This window comes from Engystomops pustulosus, chromosome 7 (genome assembly GCF_040894005.1).
Source record: "Engystomops pustulosus chromosome 7, aEngPut4.maternal, whole genome shotgun sequence".
In the NCBI taxonomy this organism is placed as follows: domain Eukaryota; kingdom Metazoa; phylum Chordata; class Amphibia; order Anura; family Leptodactylidae; genus Engystomops; species Engystomops pustulosus.
In genome coordinates, this window is record NC_092417.1 from 160,217,809 (window position 1) to 160,241,450 (window position 23,642).

The 23,642-nt window shown below is 43.1% G+C and overlaps 1 protein-coding gene across 2 annotated transcripts in view; it reads left to right on the forward strand.

The window, feature by feature from the left end:
- METTL15 (methyltransferase 15, mitochondrial 12S rRNA N4-cytidine) overlaps positions 1-23,642 on the forward strand; it is a 147,483-nt gene that overhangs the window by 67,242 nt on the left and 56,599 nt on the right. For both annotated transcript variants that reach the window (XM_072118566.1, XM_072118565.1), the window contains exon 3: positions 3,343-3,479. In XM_072118566.1, coding sequence (XP_071974667.1) covers positions 3,343-3,479 — 137 coding nt within the window. The remainder of the gene's footprint in view (positions 1-3,342; positions 3,480-23,642) is intronic.

A 23,642-nucleotide genomic window follows, 5' to 3' on the forward strand; every position in this document is an offset into this window, starting at 1 on the left:
CCTCTTTACAACTCCTGGCTCCTTTGTCTTTCTAGACGGTTCAGCAGTCATGGGACCTGCTTTAGCCAATGAGTGGAAAAACTTTCTTGCCATTTGAAGAACTTGAAAAAAAAAACCCTTACATCGTAAGATTTTTTAATTTTTTAAATAAACAGTGCTTTTTCTATGTATATTTAGTTCTATCGGATTGAGGTCTTGTATTTTACCCAGAATTGGAGGAGAAAGACCCAGTTGAGTACCTTGGTTCATGTAAGTAAGATCTCACCCCTCCATTCACACTGTGTATCAGTGTTTTTTTTTTGAGCCACTCTACTACACATGGCACCTATTTTTCATGTGCTACGAAATCAGCCATAACCCGATAAGTTCTCCTTACCGCTCTCGAAATTGTTTGACTTGGTTTGTTTGAGGTTTCCATATTTTACCTGCTATAAATTTTAAGTTAAATAGCTGAACTCGGAAGGTAACTGGGAATATCTTTTTTTTGTTATTCACCCTCTTAAATGGATTCTAAAATTCCTCTGGGTAAATCTGTCAGAAAGTCATAACTTAACTAAAGGAGGGTGAGTCATGCTATATAGAACCATTGTGACATTCAATTCTGTTATTTGCAGGGACATGGAGAAATAATGTGATTTTGTTATATCTTATTAAAAAGAATTGAACTTGATCGTGAGGCAACATTTTCAGAAGTCGTGTTTCGGATTGTTTGAAGCAATGTGGGAGTTTTTCAGGTTTTTTTTTTTTTTTTTGTTCTCAATAATTTTTTGTTACGTGCAGTTTTTTACAATTGGAAACTTTATTTTTGAACTTCAATTTCAGTTTTTTGCCACGTGGTTTAATCCTAACGATAAATATCATCATCCGAAACACCAACGCCAATTGTCCAAAGCATCTTGGTCTTCGTTGAGATACCACGACTCTTTATTAGAATGAATTTCTTGAGTTGTTTGAGCTTGTGGTGTAGATGTGAGAAGATCAGGTCTACAGCACCAGGCAGCTAAAAGAGAAGACCTTTGGCCATATACACCTTCAACTCCAGCTCTTAACAACCTTTAATAGACATTGCTGCACTGATTTCGATGAATTTAGAAATTGTTTGTTTGTAGATTCATTCCAAAACTATCAGTGCAGTTTAGTTAAGCAGTCAATGGGGCAGATTTACTTACCCGGTCCATTCGCGATCCAGCAGCGCGTTCTCTGCGGAGGATTCGGGTCTTCCGGCGATTCACTAAGGCAGTTCCTCCGACATCCACCAGGTGTCGCTGCTGCGCTGAGGTCCACCGTAGTTCACGATCCATTGCTGGGTGAAGGTAAGGGCGTGTCCAGCAACACTTTTTTTTTTTTTTATGCGGCGGTTTATCCGAATCCGTCGGGTTTTGTGTTCTGCCACGCCCCCCCCGATTTTCCACGTGCATGCCAGCGCCGAAGTGCCACAATCCGAACGCGTGCGCCAAAAACCTGTGGCAATTCAGGGGAAATCGGTGCAAAACGGAAAAATTCGGGTAACCCGCCATAAAAACGTGATTCGAGCCCTTTGTAAATTACCCACAATATGTTCATTTGGATCTATACTGTACAGAGGCTGATCCTGGCCTGGGACAAGGCCAAGAGACCACTCCACCTAAGACAAAGGTGTCTACATATTGCGCAACAAAATTAAAGACAAAGGCCCAGATCTATCAACCCCTCTGCGAGTAAGGGAAATTGGTGTCTAATGTCCAGGTCAATTTTTGCCATTCTGTTATGGGCTTCTTTAAATGACTATATTTTTGGAAACACTTGGCATATCAAAACAATTTTTACTTTGGTTTTTCATGACATGTGAGCCCAAACCTTTAGTGACCACCCATATGGGTTTTTACGTTAGTGACTTAGGGGCCTAGCCTAAGTTCTGCATAGGTCCCTCTTGCAGGAAAGAGCAGTGACTGTCATAAGACAGCCAGTCCCCTGCTCTTAAAGTCGGGATCGGATGTCATTCTGTTACGAATGTTGATATGTTAACCCGTTACGACTCATGATCACAGCATTGACCCTGGGATCTACATACCTGGCTAGGGAAGGGGGCTCCCTCCCTCCTTGCCCCAGCACCCTGTGGTCGTCTTCTCTAATGGACACCCGGGGGCCTAATGAAGGACCCTGGGTCTGTCCTCTGCATAGGCTGAAACTAATGCACTGCAATAGATGGTTATTGTTGTGCATTAATATGGACAAGTGATCAGGTGATATATAGGGACATACTGTATATACGGCCGCAAAAGTTTTTATTTCCTGCATTTGTAATGCGAGGCCGAGGGGGTTTCTATAAAAATAAATATAAAAACTCTGTCCCTTGTAAAAAAAAAACAATGCAAAGTCAACATATGAATCCCCCACTGCTTCCAGTGACTGTTGCAATGTAATAAGGTTAAGGGGCATGATTAGGGTAAGGGTTATTAAGTTTGGGGATAGGCTAGTGTAAGGGCTAATAGGGTTGAGGTTAGTGAGTTAGGAGGTTATTAGGGTTGGAGTTAGGGGGTTAGGTAGGGTATAGAAGGGTTGGGATGAAGCACATTTTCCTTTATTGGGAACAACAAGTTTTTAGGGCTGTAGATGTAACAGTTGTAAAAAAAATCATAATCATAAAATTATGTAAAATTATATGAAACTCTGGATAGCAATTTCAGTTTTTATAGATTTATCCTATACATCTTAAACATTAGGCCACAAAGAGCCAATGGATTTAATGTTAAATTCTTCCTCCAGCTGAAAATTGGTTTCTGCCCTCATCTGGATCAAGTATTAAAGGTTGAACTTGTTGGAGGTATAAGTTAGTGGGTTGGAAAGAACTACTACCACCAAACACACCTACGGGTGCCAGTACTAAATCTGTAAGTCCAGAAGATTTTTGAGCTTACATATTAAAGGGGTTGTCCCAAGTTAGGCCCTATATTCAGGATAGAGCTTAACTTGCTAATCGGTGGGGGTCTCGGTAATGAGACCCCCCCACACATCATGAGGGGTCTGATGGGGTCCAAGGTAACTCAGTCTGACCCCTCGTCACTCCCGAAATTAATGGAGCAGACGGGCGCGCATGACCGTTCTGCTCCATTCATCTCTATGGAGCTGACAGAGATCGCCGAGCGTGGCATTCTCGTGATCTGTGAGGGTCACATCACTGAGACTCCCACTGAACAGCAAGTTAGCGAAACATGGTTCGTGGGACAACACCTTTAATTCTGTATACAAAACTCAGACCAATTTGACTCTTATCCCAGATGCAAATTAATACTGTTGGTACAAGTTGTAGCAAACACGTGCATTATACTTTTCATTCATTCATTTTTTTCTTTCCTGGTCTAGACTATATTGGACATGACTTTTGGGGCAGGAGGCCACACCACATCAATTCTGAAGCAGGCTCCCAATATCAAAGTATTAGCGCTAGACAGAGATCCCGCTGCGTATTCAATAGCTCAGCGTTTGTCCTGCTGTGCTGGGTAAGTACAGTTTTTGAGAAGTCGCACTTTTTACGTGAAGTATACCAAATACCAAATATTTCTATGCCTTTAGTTTTGTTTTATGTCATGATTACCAAATACTGTTTAGCTTTCATGTTGTATACATAAAGTTTATAGGAACCAAGTAGAAAACACAAGACTTTCTTAATTTGGGATCTACATATTTGGACACAATGCAAAACAATATGGGCTAGAAGGCCAAAGAAATTAAAGGGCATCTACCACCAAGATGAAGGACTGTATGCAAATGAGCCTGAGGGGCTCCAAGCTCCATAGGTATTAATGAATTTTTGAGCCCCTCAGACTCATTTGCATACAGTCTTTCATCCTGGTGGTAGATGTCCTTTAACCCTTTCACGACCCGTGACGTAATAGCACGTCACGGGTCGGCCGCGGGTGCATGGAGAGGGCTCACGCGCTGAGCCCTCTCCATAGCCGGTAAGTCTTTGCTGCATATTGCAGCAAAGGCTTACCGGTAACACCCGCGATCGGTGCTAGCACCGATCGCGGGTGTTTTCACCTCGATCGCCGCCGGCAATGCTGCCGGCGGCTTCAAAAGCATGGCGGCGCGTGGGCGCCGCCATCTTTTCTGGGATCGCCGCTCCCCGTGACGTCATCGGGGAGCGGCGATCCGTCGCCATGGTAACCTCGGGTCTCGCGAAGACCCGAGGCTACTTCTGGTTAACCCATGCATTACAATGTGCTATCAGCACATTGTAATGTATGAGGAGTAAAATCCCCATATACTGCCATACTGTAGTATGGCAGTATATGATAGGATCGTGCAGACCCCCTAGGGTTAAAGTACCCTAGGGAGTCTGAAAAGTACTAAAAATAAAAATAAAAAAAAGTTAAAAGAAAAAAAATTATAATAAAAAACCCTAAAAACTCAAATCACCCCCCTTTCCCTAGAACTGATATAAATATAAATAAACAGTAAAAATCATAAACACATTAGGTATCGCCGCGTCCGAAAATGCCCGATCTATCAAAATATGATAACGGTTTTTCACTGTGTTTAATCCCGTAACGGAAAATCGCGCCCAAATTCGAAAATGGCACTTTTTTTGTCATTTAAAAAAATTAAAAAATTCTATAAAAAGTGATCACAAGGTCGTACAGTCCTAAAATTGATAACATTGTAAACGTCATCAAAATCCGCAAAAAACGACACCACTCACAGCTCAGTACACCAAAGTATTAAAAAGTTATTAGCGCCAGAAGATGGCAAAATCCCCAAAAAATTTTTTGTACAGGAGGTTTTAATTTTTTTAAATGTATGAAAACATTATAAAACCTATACAAATTTGGTATCCCCGTAATCGTACCGACCCAAAGAATAAAGTAGACATGTCATTTGGGGCGCACAGTGAAATCCGTAACATCCAAGCCCACAAGAAGGCGGCACAAATGCGTTTTTTTACCAATTTCACTGCATTTGGAATTTTTTTCCCGCTTCCTAGTACACGGCATGGAATATTCAATACCATCTCTATGAAGTGCAATTTGTTACGCAGAAAATAAGCCGTCACACAGCTCTGTACATGGAAAAATAAAAAAGTTATGGATTTTTGATCATGGGGAGTAAAAAATGAAAATGAAAAAACAAAAAAGGGCCAGGTCCTGAAAGGGTTAATACATCTTTTGAAGACCAAAAATTAGGCCAAAATAGAAAAGTCATGCTGGAAAACGATATACAGGCAGTCAATACAAGATAGGTTCCATAGGTTTGTTCTTAAGTTGAATTTGTATGTAAGTCGAAACTGTATGTTTTATAATTGTAGCTCCAGACTAATTTTTTTTTGCCCCGTTGACAATTGGAGTTTCGCATTTTTTTTGCTGTAATGGGACCAAGGATTATCAATAAATCTTCATTACAGACACCTTACAGCTGATCATTGCAGTCTGGGACTATAGTAACATCCAGAGAGCTTCACCAGAGGTCACAGTGGGCAGAGGGGTCCGTCTGTAACTAGGGGTCGTCTGTAAGTCGGGTGTCCTTAAGTAGGGGACCTCCTGTACCCCCTCCCTCATAAATTAGTAGCTTGAAGAACCAATAGTTCTGTGTTGAAATTATGTTAAAAGTTTGATAAAGTATTTGCTGTACCCTCTTTCAATAGTTGCCCTTCACTCCACCGGCCGAGTTGTCAGCTGTAGTTTGAACCTTCTGTTCCACCCGAGCATCTGGAATGATATTGTCACAATATTTTCATATAGTTTTCCCACCAACCTTTTAGTCCTCTCAGGCTTCCATAGTTTGGTTACTGCTGAATGAACCTTGAACCTATTGTACATAAATATATATTTATTTATTAAAATAAAAATACAATACATAAATACAAATATATTTATCATTGAATATTATACATTTTTATTTAACAGCCCTTTATTAACTACTGAAACATTTTTATATAATTTTAATAATTTTTTTTTCGTGTATATATCTGTATATCATTGTCCGAAAAGAAATTAGTCTTTTCAGAAGTATTCCGGAAGTCTGTGCAGATGCAGCTTTCCGAAAATGACACGTAACGTTTTCGTTTCACTGGGTATATTTTAAATAAAAAGCACTTTAACCATATTTTCCTGAGAATTTAAGGATAAAGTGGTTGTCCACTTTAGAAAATAATTGATGTTGTGTAATGAAAAGTCATACAATTTTCCAATATTCTTTGTGTATCAATTCCTCATTTTTTTTACATATCTCCTTGCTGTCATTCTATAGGAAGCTTCATTGTTTACTTCCTGTGGATAAAAACAGCTCGTTATATATCCCCGGTCATGTGATGTCACACAGGTGCACAGCTCTAATTACTCTCTGAGATATAGCGAGCTGTGCACCAGTGTGACATCACATGACCAGGGATATAATGAGCCGTGCACCTGTGTGACATCACATGACCAGGGATATAACAAGCTGTGCACCTGTGTGACATAACATGACCAGTGATATAACGAGTCGTGCACCAGTGTGACATCACATGACCAGGGATATAACGAGATGTGCACCTGTGTGACATAACATGACCAGGGATATAACAAGCTGTGCACCTGTGTGACATAACATGACCAGTGATATAACGAGTCGTGCACCAGTGTGACATCACATGACCAGGGATATAACGAGATGTGCACCTGTGTGACATAACATGACCAGGGATATAACAAGCTGTGCACCTGTGTGACATAACATGACCAGTGATATAACGAGTCGTGCACCAGTGTGACATCACATGACCAGGGATATAACGAGATGTGCACCTGTATGATATCACATGACCAGAGATATAACGAGTCATGCATCCGCATGACATCACATGACTATTTTCATACATGTAGCAAAAATAAACCCTGTATATCGTTCTCAGAGAGTTGGCTCCACACCATTCCTTCCAGTGGTTGCCCTGCATGACATTACTAGATTGCAGCCAAGATGGCAGACCCCATAATTATCGATATAAAGTAGAAAAATTTTCAAACTGAAAGTACAAAACAATTTAACGAGAAAATTTGGTTTTAATCGGCAACAAAAAACGGCAACACATTCACTTCAAGAAATGATACCGTATACATTTTAGAAAGAGACTTTCACTATTTTTTGCACTGTACATAGAATCTCATGTGTACAGTTGCTTTGTGAATTTAAACATTCTGCCACTTTTTAAAAAATAAAATAAAAATATGAAATACTCAAAACTGCAGACTGCTAACGGTTTCATATAATGGCATTGTATACTCTTTCATGATACTCCTGCTTTTCTGTGTCCTCTTCATTTCTCCTGGGAACACCAGTAAGACTTGGGGCACACACAAAAAATGCACATTTTGTTAAACTTTTAAGGTTTATAAATTCATGCAATATTTAAAACCAACACAAACTCCATATTATGAACATTGAAGACTGATAAGTAGAGATGAGCCGTTCCGAACTTCCCACTCGGATTTGAGGTTCAACGTGGACGTATTGCCGAATTGACTTCCAAACAGCCAATCTGGCATATTAACTCCCCTAGCAACTAGTCATGACTATGTTTGGCAAGGGGCGATAATTTGCCGGATTGCCAGTTCGGCAGCCAATTCGGCAATATGTACAGGTCATCCAGGGCGCACACAAACTCGACAGGGAAGTTCAGGTCTGTTCATCTCTACTGATCAGAAATATGAAATTGTAGGGAGATTTCTTTAGAATTCCTTTTGTTTAGTTCTGGTTTCCATCTTTATCAATAAAGTTTTAAAGGAAATCTACCATCACAATCAAACATGGAGATACCTGGGACCCTTAGTCCTAGATTCAGGCACAGATAAGATAATCTTCTTATATTTGTTATCTATGGCCTCCTTCTTTCTAAAATCAGCTTTTACAATTATGTTAATGAAGCATACTGTCTCTACCAGAGCCCCTCCATGTTGCTTCACAGGCTGTTACATTGTCTCACTTTTACCCTCAAGCCTTCCCCCTCCTTCTGATTTCTGTAATCTCATGACTCTCATGAGTGCTCCTGCACAGTGCAATAATCTGGGAAGCCAGGAACTTTGGACTCATTAGCATAATTCTAAAAGTTGATTTTTAGAAGGAATGGGGCCATGGGTAACAAATATAAGAAGATTGTCACAGTCACGTTGCCTGGATCTATGAGTAAGTGTCCTTGGTTTTTCATGATGGATTTTGATGGTAGATTTCCTTCAACAGAGATGAATATTTCATGAGTCCCTTCACACTCTATTAGCAGTGTACATCTAAGGTTTCCCAAAGGAACCATTGGTTATCGAAATGGGTATCCATCCACTAGAGATGGGACCAAAACATGGCCCAAGACTGAACAAAAAGTGTTCCATAACCTCTATTAATATATAAAACTCGAGATCTAATTCTCCAATAATCTCGTCTCGGGGAAGAGCTCGGTAAGGCGCGGTGACATTGCTATTTTCGGAGAGCAAAGGCTTTTCTTTGTACATATGTTTATTTGTTTCGGGCCACTGAAGCATTCACTGAGCTTTTATTGCGAGTCTTGAATTTAACACCATTTGCAGAACTATAAAGTACATTCTTGTTAGTGTGAGCATTTACCCCGTTGTGTGAGATTTGTGTGACATTTGACTGGAGGCTGATAAAGGATTTGCAGCAAATAACACTTTGTACTCAACAATGAGGTCCATTACTCCCGGCTTGTCTGTGTTCTCTTACTCTAGCATTTGTCCTGTAAGCCATGCACTCTCCAAACCAATGTGCCACGGCTGGATCTGACTGACATGCTGGTCTCCAGATGCTTAGGTGGATGTCATGTCCAACTACTTATAATGGATATTTGGTGCTAGGACCCTCAATCCTAGCTTTAAGGGTGTGGCGTCCAAGAGTTCCAAAAAATTAGTCGGGCTGAGGTGGGCTTTTTAAGTGGGCTACTGCCGATGTTCCGCGGTCTGTCTGACCCGGAACATCGGAAGGGCCACGGAAGCTGTGCTCGGGGAGCCTCCGGATGACCTAGATGACCTTTACCATATCCCAGCGCCTGATACAGTGCTGAGAGATAGGGACCGGTTGGGGTGGTCGGCCACCCGGAAGCTCCCTGAGCATAGCTTCTGTGGCCCTATAAACCAACAAGGGGCACAGATCACACGGACCGTAATGCAGAACATCGTAGGTGACAGAGGAGGTGAGTACACGTTTTAAAAAGCCTGCCCCAGCCCAGCTCTTAATTTTTTGGAGCTCTTGGACAACCCCTTTAATTATCCAAAATTGGGGACAAAATTATTGTTCCTTATACATACACCCATTATTACAAAATTACAACATACTGAGATATTGGGGCTCATTTACTAAGGCTCGTGGATCGCACTTTCGCCGGACTGTTCGCCGGTTTCACGATTTGCGCAGCTTTGACAGGTATTTAACAGGTGTCTGCGACGTGATTGGTTTTTGGCACATTGGCTTCCATGCGTCAGAAACGGGGGGCATGCCTTCGAACAATCCGACTGATTCGGACTGAGCGCAGGATTTAACTTTCAAATTGTGCCGCAAGACCAAGCACTTACATGCACCAGGAAGAAGATGGGGAACTCCTGTGGACCTGAGCGGGGAAGCGACACATGCAGGATATCGGGCGCACAATCTTAGTGAAGGCACAGTGCATTATTGTTGGACAATGCACTTTCGGGGAACTCCAGCGGCCGCGTAAGTAAATGAGCCCCATTGACTTAAAGGATTAATAAACACAAATAAATGGAAATTTGCCCAGCGCTCAATTCACTTCTTTAAGGCCTCTTCCACACTAGCGTTGCGTTTCACGTCAGGGTGCAATGCGTGAAAAACTGACGTTTTTGGCTGCATTTTTGTTCAATTTTTCCTTGGAGTAATTAGCGTTTTTGCGTTTTTCACGCGCGTGTTGTTAGCGTTTTTTTTGCGTTTTCGGCGCATTTTTCATGCGCGATTCAATGGGAGACTCGAGCATTTTTCAAAGGGACCATGGTTTGGGATTAAAATGTGTTATTTAATTGAAAAATAATGTCTTCTGATAAATTGCAAACATCTGCGATCTATTCTTCACTGTTCCGCGTGTATATTATCTCCCGACAATTTAGCAGATGTGAAGAACAGTGAAGAATAGAATAAAATCATTGTACACAGTGAACACAGTGAACACAGGATCATTTAAGATAAAAACACAGTGCAGAACACAGTGCAGAATAGATTACAGATGTTCGGCACATCTGCTTACTTGTCGGGAGATACGCGCAGAACGGCCCGAACAAAATAGCATGTGAAGAACAATATATATGTGTGAAGAACACATTGCAGATGTTTAAATACATCTGCAATGTGTTCTTCACACATATATATTGTTCTTCACATGCTATTTTGTTCGCACCGTTCCGCGCGTATCTCCCGACAAGTAAGCAGATGTGCCGAACATCTGTAATCTATTCTGCACTGTGTTCTGCACTGTGTTTTTATCTTAAATGATCCTGTGTTCACTGGTTTTATTCTATTCTTCACTGTTCTTCACTGTGTTTTTTTAATTAAATGATCGTTCGCGAGCAGGGGAAATAATGTTATTCTGGTAACCTAGCAACCCTTACGTTTAAAACGCATTGCACTCGCATTGCACTTGCAATGATTGCGAGTGCAATGCGTTCTTGATGCATCTCCATAGACTTGAATGGGGCGTGAAAATTGCGCGTGACTCGCAAAAATAGAGCATGCTGCGATTTTGACGCGCGTGCAAACGAACGCAAGCACGCGCGTCAAAAACAACGCTAATGGAGAAAGACCCATTGAATACAATGGGACAGAGTGCAATGCAAGTTCTGCGCGTCAAATGCACGCGCAGAACTCGCGCGTGAAAAACGCCAGTGTAGAAGGGGCTTAACAGTGGTGGATAGATTTCAAAGAAGGGCCGATATAAATAAATGTACTGGTGGTTGACGTTTGCACCAGAGCTTCATTGATCACTGGATTTACCAAAAGACCATACATTTTTCCTTTATTCTGTGGATACGGGATAAGTCGGGTTCAACAGGGGTCTGCAAGTGTCTCAAGTGCTTTATATGAAAGGAAAATTGACCATGTCTTTATAAACTGTGCTGTCCCAGAAGGTCGATAGACGTGAATGGAAACTGTTCAAGAATTTTTACCAGCTCTTGAGTCATATGAAACATTTGGGGCACTTTCCAGCTCCCAAAAGACTCGATCTGTTTTGTGGATACAGAACTTAATGGGGTTGGCCACTTTTCAATAAATTCCTTCCATTTCACATGTTTCTGCATGTATATGTACCTGTGTATTTGCCTCCTTCAAGAGCTTTCAACCTTTCCCTGTTCTCACCAAGCTGCCTTCTTCATATAATCACAGCTTCCTCTATCTCACTCCTTCATAGCGTCCCCCACTGTGGGTCACTTTTTACTGTCCGTCCTCATTGACAGATAGTGGACAGATACTGTAAGGAGGGGGGTCATTACTCCTCTTATTTATCAGAGCTCAGACATGTAAACAAAGAATCACAGCAAGTCTGCACACAGAACTCGCAAGTAAGTAGCATAGGTGTTAATAAAGCTCAGAGCCCCTAAGGCCTTTTTTTCTTAAAAGGGCATAACAAGATAAGAAAGCAGATCCTGCAGGAGAGGCATGCACCAGTATGTCAGTGGGCTTGGTTTACAATCCTTCTTCCTGGTGGTAGATGTCCTTTAAAAAAAAGACCTGTCACCATTTTTTACCCCACTAAACTAGCAGCCCCATCATGGGTATGAAGTGTCATTTCTAGAATTCTCTCTTTTATGTGGAATCTCATACATTTACCTATAAAAAAAAAATCTCCCCCAAAGTCAGGCAAATGTGACTCTTCTTATCCCATTTTCACATGAGATGAGTGGATGCAGGGGGAGGGTCACTTCAGACGCCCCTATCTTTGCTTCTGAAGCACCTAGAAACAAGCTGTGTGTCATATTAAAGATAAGAATCTCATCTTTCAGATCACATCAGGTTTATGGCTCTGTGATCTACAAAACCCGGAGATACAGGCAATTAAAAAAGGCATGAACTGGAACTTTATTTGCAGCTCACATTTCAAACTATGTCTCTAGCTGCCTGTAACTCTGGTTCTGTAGCTTAAAAACCCATAAGCCTGATGCAAACTGAAAGGTGAGATCGTTATCTTTAATATGACACTAGCAACTTGTTTCCAGGTGCTATGAAGGAGCTTCTGCAGTGACACTACCCCTGCAACCACTAATCTTGACTCATCCCGTGGGATATTAGTTGAGAGGAGTCAGATTTCTCTGCCTTTGGGCAAGAATTTTTATAGGCAGAGATTTCAAATAAAAGAGGGAATTCCACAAAGGAAATGCCATACCCTTCCTGGTATTTTTCAGTGTTTAAAACAACTTTTGAATTCCCAAACATCTTTTCAAAAGTCGATGGTCGTTTTACGCCGGGTAGTAGAGAAGCAAGATTTAAAGGAAACCTACCATTTAGAATGGCAGGGGTAAGCAGTAAGTACCGAGCACCAGCTCAGGGTGCGCTGGTGCCGGTACTTACTTTTGTTAGTGTTATAAACCGCGGTATCGCGGTTTTAGCACTTTTTAAACTGTAGAGCAGAAGGGGCTTCGGCGCTGCGCGCGACCGTGCGCGCGCAACATCTCCGCTATTTCCTATGTAGGCGTGCGCACGATCGTGCGCACGCAGCGCCGAAGCCTCTGCTGCTCTAAAGTTTAAAAAGTGTTAAAACCGCGATACCGCAGTTTATAACACTAACGAAAGTAAGTACCGGCACCAGCTCACCCTGAGATGGTGCTCGGTACTTACAGCCTACCCCTACCATTCTAAATTGTAGGTTTCCTTTAATACTGGGCCCGTCATGCTCCAGCATCATCCCCTCCATTTTCCGATGTTCTTTTTTGCTCGAAGCTCCATGGCCCCACTCACCCCTGCCATCCGGGGGAGACCTGGGACCTATTGGCTCATCAGAGCTCTGGTTGGCGGCCGCGGCATGTGCCTGCTCTAGCTGATAAGGCCCAGCTTTGGGTGAGGGAGGGCATCCTTCATTCATGGGCTCACAGGAGGCGCTGTAGACCGGAAACCAATCTTCATACATAGGATCACTATACGTGGAAGCCCAGATCTCCTTGCAAGTCCCTGCCCCCTAGTATATAGCCAGTGGCTGTCCCTCAGTATATAGCCAGTGCCTGCCCCCTAGTATATAGCTAGTCCCTGCCCCCTAGTATAAAGCCAGTGGCTGTCCCCCAGTATATAGCCAGTGCCTGCCCCCTAGTATATAGCCAGTCTATGCACCCTTAGTATTTAGCCAGTGCCTGTCCCCTTATTATATAGCCAGTGCCTGCCCCCCTTGTATATTGCCAGTGCCTGTCCCCTTAGCATATAGCCAGTACTTGCACCCACAGTCTATAGCCAGTGGCTGTCCCCCAGTATATAGCCAGTGCCTGCCCCCTAGTATATAGCTAGTCCCTGCCCCTATTATATAGCCAGTGGCTGTCCCCCAGTATATAGCCAGTGTCTGCCCCCTAGTATATAGCCAGTGTATGCACCCTTAGTATTTAGCCAGTGCCTGTCCCCTTATTATATAGCCAGTGCCTGCCCCCCTTGTATATAGCCAGTGCCTGCCCCCTTAGCATATAGCCAGTGCTTGCACCCTCAGTCTATAGCCAGGGCCTGCACCCTAGTATATAGCCCTCAGCCCCCTATGCCCAGCCTTACTGACGCCCCCGCAGGTCCTCTTCTGTCTTCTGAAGCTCCGCCTTGGGGTCCACCCACACTGCCTTCGCTTATATCATGACGTCATTGGTAGTTGGTAAAAATCCTTAATTTAGTTTTTTAATCCAAGTCTTAGTCACCATATGGCTACACACACAGATCCAATGTGCAGCAACTAGCTCACCAGATCCCAGTTTCTTTTAAAATAAAAAAACATTTTAGTTACATTTTAGGTTAATTTATCAAGATTTTTTTTTGTTTTGAGGTTTTGGATGAATTGTTTTCATGTGACACTCATAGGGTCTTCACACATTTGGTAGATGAACCTACAGGCAGAGCCTTGGTGCTGTCCATGTAAAGCGTTTAGATTGACATTGATGTACATTTTAATGTGGTGTAGGGGGCGGGCGCGCACCCCTGTCTGCACACACCACACCGCTTCATCACAACAGATCACATCAAGCTGGCGCGTTCATCGTGATTAATCATGTGCCGGAGCACGTTACAGCCAAGTCACGGCTTTGAGGTTGAATGTGATGTCATCCATCAAGATGGGAAACCCTATTGATTTCAGAAAATGGCTTACGGGGTCAAACTCATTTTGTTCTGATTTACAGGGGTTTTTTTTTTTTTTTCTCCTTAATTAAATACTTTGAATTTAGCATATACAGCTCGTTGTCACACATTATCGAAGGTTTCTGATTTACTATCCCTTGTGTCGTCCAAGTATTCCTTGGAAAGGTTCCTATAATTTATATTGTGGCGCTGGATGGTAGGAAAGATTGTGATATTACAGTGTGAATCTGTCTTACCACTCATTTTAAAGGGGTTGGCCACTTTACCATGTTTTCTGTAATGTGTAAGTGCAGGGGGCAGGGTATTAGGTAATTTACTAGTATACATCTATTAATAGTTCTGCTCTGCTTTCTTGATATGTAAAGTGAAGCCCCTGTCTTTTACCTCATCAGACAGACATTCCTGACTATAAAATGGCCGCAGATGGAGGGTCATGTGATCTCTTACTGTCCATGAACAATCGCCCTGTATCTATGAGGAAGTGTCCCTGGTTTATCATGATGGATTTGATGGTAGATTTCCTTCAACACTCTCTGCAAAGGGGATATAGAAAAATGAGTCACAGCAGCTAGGTCTCCTCTTACCACCATGGACAGGACAGCAGATTGTAGCAATAAATGAAGATCACAAATCACCTGCTGACTAGAAATAAAGATTGTTGAAGGCTTGCTTAGTATTCTATGGAGACCTAAAGATGACGTCTTATCAGTATTACCTCAATTTATTTAAAGGGGTTTTTGTCATCTGGGTGTTCACATTTAATTTAATTTCATCATATGCCATATATATATATATATATAAATATATATATATATATATATATATATATATATATATATATATATTTCTTCAATTGGTTATTATTAATAAAAATGTACCTGCGTGAAGATAATTTCAGATAAATATAGCAATGTTTTCCCTTAGACATGAAATATGCCCTTGGATTTGACCACCCTTGCCCTCTGGCAGCAGTGGCTTTAGGCGCCTGAGCACCTGGTCTTCCAAACCACATGACGGCAGAAACTCCTGGATATTTCATATGCAAAAAAACAATATGTTTATTTGTGCAATCACTGCAGCAGCGTAGGTCGTATCCAAGGTCAACCATCTTGTTCTCAGGGACAACACGGCTACATTTATGAGAAATGATCTTCACACAGGTAAATTTTTTTAATAACATGCAAGAGAAGAAATGTATGTGTGTGTGTGTATATATGTATATTGTAGACGGCTCAAATTAAATGTCAATTTCAAGATGAAAATACCCAATTGATGGTAAAAAAAAATAAATAAAAGCCCATTCATTATGAGACTATGTGTTCTGCAGCACCTGTATGTAATATCTGCCTGGGATATTGTGTCTACCTTCTTGTCTCTTTCTCTTCCTCGTTCTTCCGCTATCCACCACCCACGTAGGACTGGGGCACCTCGACCATCAGCTCTCCTGCTCTGCGTATTTCTTTGTGTCTGCAGAGAACCTCTTTCTTGAAAGTGTTACTTTCCTGAGCTATTTCTGTTTTGCTGTCCTAAGCAATGAGCTCCTTTCTGCATACATAAAATAGTAAGGGGTCATGGAAAACGATGTATTGCCACCGGCACTTGAGAACTAGACATTGTTATCTTAAGACTATATGTATTTCCTGTGCAGTGTTAGGAGATGCCTACATTACCCCCAGCCAAATGTCAATCTAATTAAAGCAGATCAATCATATAGCAGAAGAATATATCGGGATTGGTGAGAACGTCGTTGCGTGTTTGTTGCTGGAAGAATATATTTACTAGGCCTGCAGTGCTATGAATAAGTGTGTGCTGTCACCTGTCTTGTGTTATCGCCATTTAAAGGGGTTTTCTGGGGCATAGAAAAATTGGCGTCATATACCGTATTTTCCGGGCCATTAGGCGCACCGGAATATAAGGCGCATCAGTCTGATGTGCCTTATATATGGAATTTATCCATATATAAGGCGCATCGGACTATAAGGCGCAGGGTGGCCGGGGGCGTGGCGGAGTTCCGGGGGCGTGGCAGAGTTCCGGGGGCGTGGCAGAGCGGAGACGGAGCGACCGGAGAGGTGAGCGGGGAAGGGGGTCCTTTCAGGGGGGAGGATGGCAGCGGACCATACTTACATGGGTCCCCGCTACCAGAGACAGCAGATCTCCTGCGGGAACTGCAGACCGATGCGGCAGAAGTTGTTCGTGCCGCGTGGTCTGCAGTTCCCGCTGGAGATCTGCTGTCTCCGGTCTCCGGTAGCGGGGACCTATGTAAGTAGGGTCCGCTGCCCTGCTCCATACATAGGGCGCACCGGACTATAAGGCGCACTTTGGATTTCTAAGGAAATCCTAGGCTTTTATGTGCGCCTTATAGTCCGGAAAATACGGTACTTTATATTATACTAGCCTCACCACTCCACTACAGTTCCAGAGTTTCCACTGCATACCGGAAGTACACTTGGGGGGGTGGGGGGTAGTATTTAGTCATCCACCAATTGCCCAAGTTCTCCCACTTAAAAGATGAGCGTGGCCTGTAATTGACATCATAGGTAGAACCTCAGCTATGAGAGACAAAATGTGAAAAAAAAATCCAAAAAATCACATTTTATAGGATTTATTTGCAAATTATGGTGGAACGTAAGTATTTTATCAATAACAAGAATTCATTTCAAAGGTTTTTTGTAAGTCTTCACAAGGTAGGTACAAACTGTTGCTGGTATGTTGGCCTATTCCTTCATGTAGATCTACTCTAGAGCAGTGATGTTTTGGGGCTGTCTCTGGGCAACATGGACTTTCAACTCCCTCCAAAGGTTTTTGTTGAGATCTGAAGACTGGCCGGGTCACTTCAGGACCTTGAAATTCTTCTTAGGAAACCGCTCCTTCGTTGCCCTGGTGGTGTCCTTAGCTTGAGATCATTGTCATTCTGAAGGACCCAGCCACGTTTCATCTTCACTACTCTTGCACTCAAAATCTCACGATACATGGCCCCATTCATGGCAGAGCAGCAGCCTCTCGTCATGATGTTGCTACCTCCATGCTTCACAGTAGGTCTGGTGTTCTTTGGAGGTAACTCAGCACTCTCCTCCAAACACGACAAGTTGTGTTTCTACCAAACTATTCTACTTTGGTTTCTACTGACCATATGAGATTCTCCCAGCATTCTTCTGGAGCATCCAAATGCTCTCTACCGAACTTCAGAGGGACCCGGATATGTGGGGACACATCTGGCACTGCAGGATCTGAGTCTCTGGTGGTGTAGTGTGTTACTGATTGTAGTCTTTGTTACGTTGGTCCCGGCTTTCTGCAGGTCATTCAATAGCTCCACCCATGTGGTTCTGTGATTCTTGCTCAACGTCGATCTTGTTGACCCCACGGGTATATATATTGCATGTAGCCCCTGATCCATGGAGATTATCAGTAGTCTTGTAGGTCTTCCATTTTCTAATATCCAATAGAACAATTACTAAATAAGGAAGGGGGGGTAATCATTATAGTCTGTGATTGGGCGATTAGGAAATCCCAACTACTTCCTTCTTCCTTCAGCTCACGACAGGAAATAGCTGGGAATGCCCAATCAGATAATTGATAAATAAAGAAGGGTTATCCCTGTGGCCAGGGATGGGTTGAGTAGCAAATCTTAGTCACTTCCTGCTCACATCTGCTAAAAGGAGGAGCAGCCAGTCATTGGCCTAATTGTTATCATCACAACCATTTATTGGTTGAATAGAAAATCCTACCTACTTCCTGCTCCTATCAACTCAAAACAGGAGGTTGGAAATGATAAGGTGGGTTATCACTATGACCAATGAGTGGGCAATCTCAGTCACTTCTTGCTCACATCTGCTAAAAGGATCAGCAGACAGTAATTTTCTTAATGGTTAGCACCACATCCATTGATTTGCTGAATAGGAAATCCTAGCAACTTCCTTGTCCCATCAAATCACAACAGGAAGTAGCTGGAAATGCTCAATTAGCCGTCACTAAATAAGGCAGAGTTATTCCTGCAGCCAGTGATTGGCTGAGTAAAAAATCTTAGCCACTTCCTTCTCCCACCCACTAAAAGGAAGAGTTGGTTTAAGCGGATTATCAACACAGCCATTGGTTGGCTGGATAGGAAATCTTAGCTCCTTCCTGCTCCCGTCAACTCACAACAGGAAGTAGCTGGAAATGCCCAATCAGGGCAACATCCAATGGTAATTAGTTGTATAAAGGGTTAAAAGAACGTTTAAGGACTCTTAGGTGGGTTACGTTCTTATATTCATTTGGTATTTTGGTTGTTCTGTTCCGTTTGTGGACAGAACTATAAAAATAACCTAAATAATTAGCCATTGTGAGTTCTATTGGGTTTCCGTTGGCTGTTTTTTAACAGAACCTGCCACAAGGAATCCCAACAGATCCTCCAATGCAGAAGTAAACCCTAAACACTCTATATCAATATAAGAGCATGCAAAATTCCTTTAAAGAAAGACGACCAATCCCATTCCAATGCTTATGGAGTTCCTACAACTCTCTGCCTCCAGTTTCTTATCAGCATACAGGAAGTGTCCCCTTAAAGGAAGCCCATCATCAAGAACAGGCAGAATAAATCAATCTCACCCCCCACCCACCTCTACTGTGCCTTTGTTGAAAAGTGCAGCGCAGATATCCCAGCTTAAATCGACCTCCTTCTGCCAGTAAAATTGTTCCCTGAACTTTTTCTGCCTTTGTCTATGTTGGCCCCGCCCAATGATATGTGGCTCCGCCCATCACCAAGTGTCAATCTTGGGTGCGTGAAATGGTGAGAAGATCTGCAGTTTCCCACACAGTGCTAACTACTAAATACGCCATGCAGTGAGAGGGGACTTGAAGAGACACCAAGCTGTCCAAAGAAAAAGGCGTGATTAACTGGCAGCTGGGAGAAAACTTGACTCTTCTATTCAGAAGTTGACTCATCACTACTCATTCCACTGCATATCATAAAAATGGCTGCAATTAAGTTACAGTGCCTCAGTGGCAGATAATTTTAGGTGATTTTTGGGAGGACTTTTAACCCTTTACTAGCAGGTATTACTGGTGTGAGGGGTAAAATTCTGGTAACAAGGTCTTCACTAAAGAATACTAGAGGGAGCATTTACCTGCCATAGCCAATGACTGTCTGATGGAGTCTTAATTATTAGTAATTATTATTAATATTAAGTATCATAAGCATCCTTTTCCTCGCGGCCTCAGGAATCCCGCTACCCCTGTTTTTATAAACCGCGCAAGCGGATAATGTTTAGAGGCCGCAAATGTTTTTCAAATCATCTGTGTATAATGATACAGGATTTGTGACAAAATCTCACGATTTAACAAGGGGTTGGCTGAGGCAGCTTTATAATAAACCGGCCCCAGGGCAGAAGGGAGAGCCTCGTCGCGGCACAAATGTCAGGACAGCCGCCCATCCATGCGCAAGCCGGGGGGGGGGGGGGGGGGGATTCTCTCCGATAATTGTCTGCAGACTCAGAAGGATGTATTTTTTTTTTTCTTCTACTATGCATTTTTAATACCGGCACTATTACTTTAACAAGGAGAAAAAAAAAATGGGTCAGGTCTTGTTATCTATGCAGTGCGTGGGTAGGAATCCTTTGACGAGCTTTCTGGGGAAGCCTCTGACTTGGGAATTGCGGCTGAGATTGTAGGAGAACACAGATAGATTTCTGTCAGTAGCGACGGATAATACGAATCAACCCTTTCACGCCCACTGAAAAGAGAGGCACGGAAGGTGCGTGATATCCACCAATTAACCAGTATCATTGCAAACTTTTAAGGCTAAGGAGCCTACGCAAGAGCCTACACACAGGAGACAATGTGTTCTTTTTTTTAATATACTGCATAGTATCAGAAATCATGGCCCAGAAACCGGAATTAATGAATCCTGCCGAGTCCCCATATTCTGTCGCTCTTAACGTTTAACACGTTCACTGCCCGGGAGAATACAGCTCTGCAATGCCGAGTAAATAGAAGTGGGTGAAGGCAAATGTAAGCAGATTTTTTTTGGCTCATTTGAGGAAAGTTTTACTTTTCGGGTGGGGGGGGGGGGATTTTTAGGGATGTTGTCACACACCTACACGGTAGTAGGTCGTAGAAAAGTGCTAATTGGAAATAAGAAATATGGGATGCGATGTGGGAGGACGTGTTAGCAGTTTAGGCAGATAATTCATTTTGGATTCAAGGGAATCAGTCGCCAGGTTCAGGCTGCTCTATTTTTGGGCAGCGTACAGTAGTCACAGAGGTCCTGATGCTAGTGCTGTCATTTGTAAGTGTTTGTGGACCCCAGTACTTAGTCTTGTATTCAGAAGTAGCTTTCCATCCCTGTTCTGCAGCAGCTGATTGACAACCTGCTCTCTACACTCGGTACAGGGAGAAATCTGTCAATCAGCAGGTGGGCGGGGCAGCAGCATCTTAATGCTACAAAGTTGCATGAACTGATCACTGATTTCACTTTAGGGAACGGGAATTCCGGCTCTTCTTAGTGAGCTGGCTCATTAGGCTCCGCTCACTAAGAAGAGCCGGCTCTTCTGGCTCCTGAATGGCTCCCTATTAAATATACACTCACCTGCCACTTTATTAGGTACACCTGTCCAACTGCTCGTTAACACTTAATTTCTAATCAGCCAATCACATGGCGGCAACTCAGTGCATTTAGGCATGTAGACATGGTCAAGACAATCTCCTGCAGTTCAAACCGAGCATCAGTATGGGGAAGAAAGGTGATTTGAGGCCTTTGAATGTGGCATGGTTGTTGGTGCCAGAAGGGCTGGTCTGAGTATTTCAGAAACTGCTGATCTACTGGGATTTTCACGCACAACCATCTCTAGGGTTTACAGAGAATGGTCCGAAAGAGAAAAAACATCCAGTGAGCGGCAGTTCTGTGGGCGGAAATGCCTTGTTGATGCCAGAGGTCAGAGGAGAATGGGCAGACTGGTTCGAGCTGATAGAAAGGCAACAGTGACTCAAATCGTCACCCGTTACAACCAAGGTAGGCAGAAGAGCATCTCTGAACGCACAGTACGTCGAACTTTGAGGCAGATGGGCTACAGCAGCAGAAGACCACACCGGGTGCCACTCCTTTCAGCTAAGAACAGGAAACTGAGGCTACAATTTACACATGCTCATCGAAATTGGACAGTAGAAGATTGGAAAAACGTTGCCTGGTCTGATGAGTCTCGATTTCTGCTGCAACATTCGGATGGTAGGGTCAGAATTTGGCGTCAACAACATGAAAGCATGGATCCATCCTGCCTCGTATCAACGGTTCAGGCTGGGGGTGGTGGTGTCATGGTGTGGGGAATATTTTCTTGGCACTCTTTGGGCCCCTTGGTACCAATTGAGCATCGTTGCAATGCCACAGCCTACCTGAGTATTGTTGCTGACCATGTCCATCCCTTTATGACCACAATGTACCCTGTAACATCTGATGGCTACTTTCAGCAGGATAATGCGCCATGTCATAAAGCTGGAATCATCTCAGACTGGTTTCTTGAACATGACAATGAGGTCACTGGACTCAAATGGCCTCCACAGTCACCAGATCTCAATCCAATAGAGCATCTTTGGGATGTGGTGGAACGGGAGATTCGCATCATGGATGTGCAGCCGACAAATCTGCGGCAACTGTGTGATGCCATCATGTCAATATGGACCAAAATCTCTGAGGAATGCTTCCAGCACCTTGTTGAATCTATGCCACGAAGAATTGAGGCAGTTCTGAAGGCAAAAGGGGGTCCAACCCGTTACTAGCATGGTGTACCTAATAAATTGGCCGGTGAGTGTAGAATAGGGAGCCGCAGCCCACTCAGTCACACCACTCCACTGTTAACCCGATTGTTTCGGGTTAAAGGGGGTGTGGTGAGGCAGTTAGGGGCGGGGTTTAGTAAGCCATCGGCTCACTAATGGGAGTCGGCTCCTGTCGTTCTCAAATGACACATCACTATTGCGTTTGGTTTCCAAAGCAACTAATATACAGTATTTTGATGAAAGCTACAGTATCTACATGACTAAGTGACCCAGAGCTTCAGTCGGCTCTCTGTCACTCTACCTTATGGAGACTTTGCCAAGGCTGCCTCCATAGGCGTGTGGAGACTTACAGACCTTGATGCTCCCTTGGGGAATTCTGGGAATTATGCAGATACGTTTTCCAGGATGGGATAAGGAAAACATTGCCTCTTGACTACCTTCTAAGGCAGCCCTCTTAACATCAAGCATGATATTTTCAGAAAGTCAAAGGAACAGATTCCCAACTATAGACAGCACTGTTTTGATGTGATTGCATCTTGTCAGTAGAGTGTAGGGAATTGTATTATCTAAGTAAGAGGCTTGTGGCTAGGACAGGGAAACTTTGCCATTGTAGGCCACCTCCTCAGGCATGTGGAGACTTGAAGCCATGGAGGCCCCAATATGCAAATATGTAAATATATTTTCCAGGATGGGATAAGGAAAACATTGCCTCTTAACTACCATGTAAGACATCACGCATGAAATGATGGGGGATAATAGCCAAATCAGTTCATCTATTCCATAAGGAGCATGTTCCCAACTGTAGACTGAGCAGTTTTGATGTGATCACATCTCATCAGTACAGTGTAGTGAACTGGTTTAGCAGAGTGAGAGGCCAAGGACTAGTTCTGGGAAGTAAGAAGACTCCTTATGGAGACTTTGCCATTTAAAGCCGCCTCTGTGGGCTTGAAGAGACTGGCAAACGTTGATGCTTTATGTTGCCCAACCGTTTATTGCTTTAGCTTTCATTTCTACTGAGACTTGTAGAACCAGGTATACCATCAGTGGTATATGTAACCTCTATTACTACTTCTTCATACACCCTTAATGGCACCATGAAGTACAGGTTAAAAATACCAATGTTAAAGGTGTTGTAAAATGATCATAAGTCACCTTCAGCAACTTCCACCCAGAAGTTGGCGTGTTATTACATAGCTGGCCAATGAGATGTCACGCCAGAATGGAACATCCCAGTATGACTCTTCTCCTTTTCAACATGCCAAAGTTATTTTTCTAGGTCCAGAATATTGAAGGACATTATTGTGGCCCTGTATCCTTTGGTGATGGTTTGTGAGCCTATATCCTCATGACAGTTTCCCCTTCATCAACACCTTCATAAGATGGCATTCACTATTAATGGAGTTCTTTAGGAATTCTCTTGATTCCTATATTGTATAGATGCTTCCGATCCCTGCACCCATCTGGAAATTCCAGGGGTCACAGGACCTGCTTTGGCCAATAAGTGGCCTCCCTGGACCTGGAGACAACAAAGATGATGATGTCCTATGGTCAGAGGAAATGATGTCCACTGGAATGAGGAGGCCACTCATTGGTCATAGTTGGTCCGGTGACTCCACTGAACT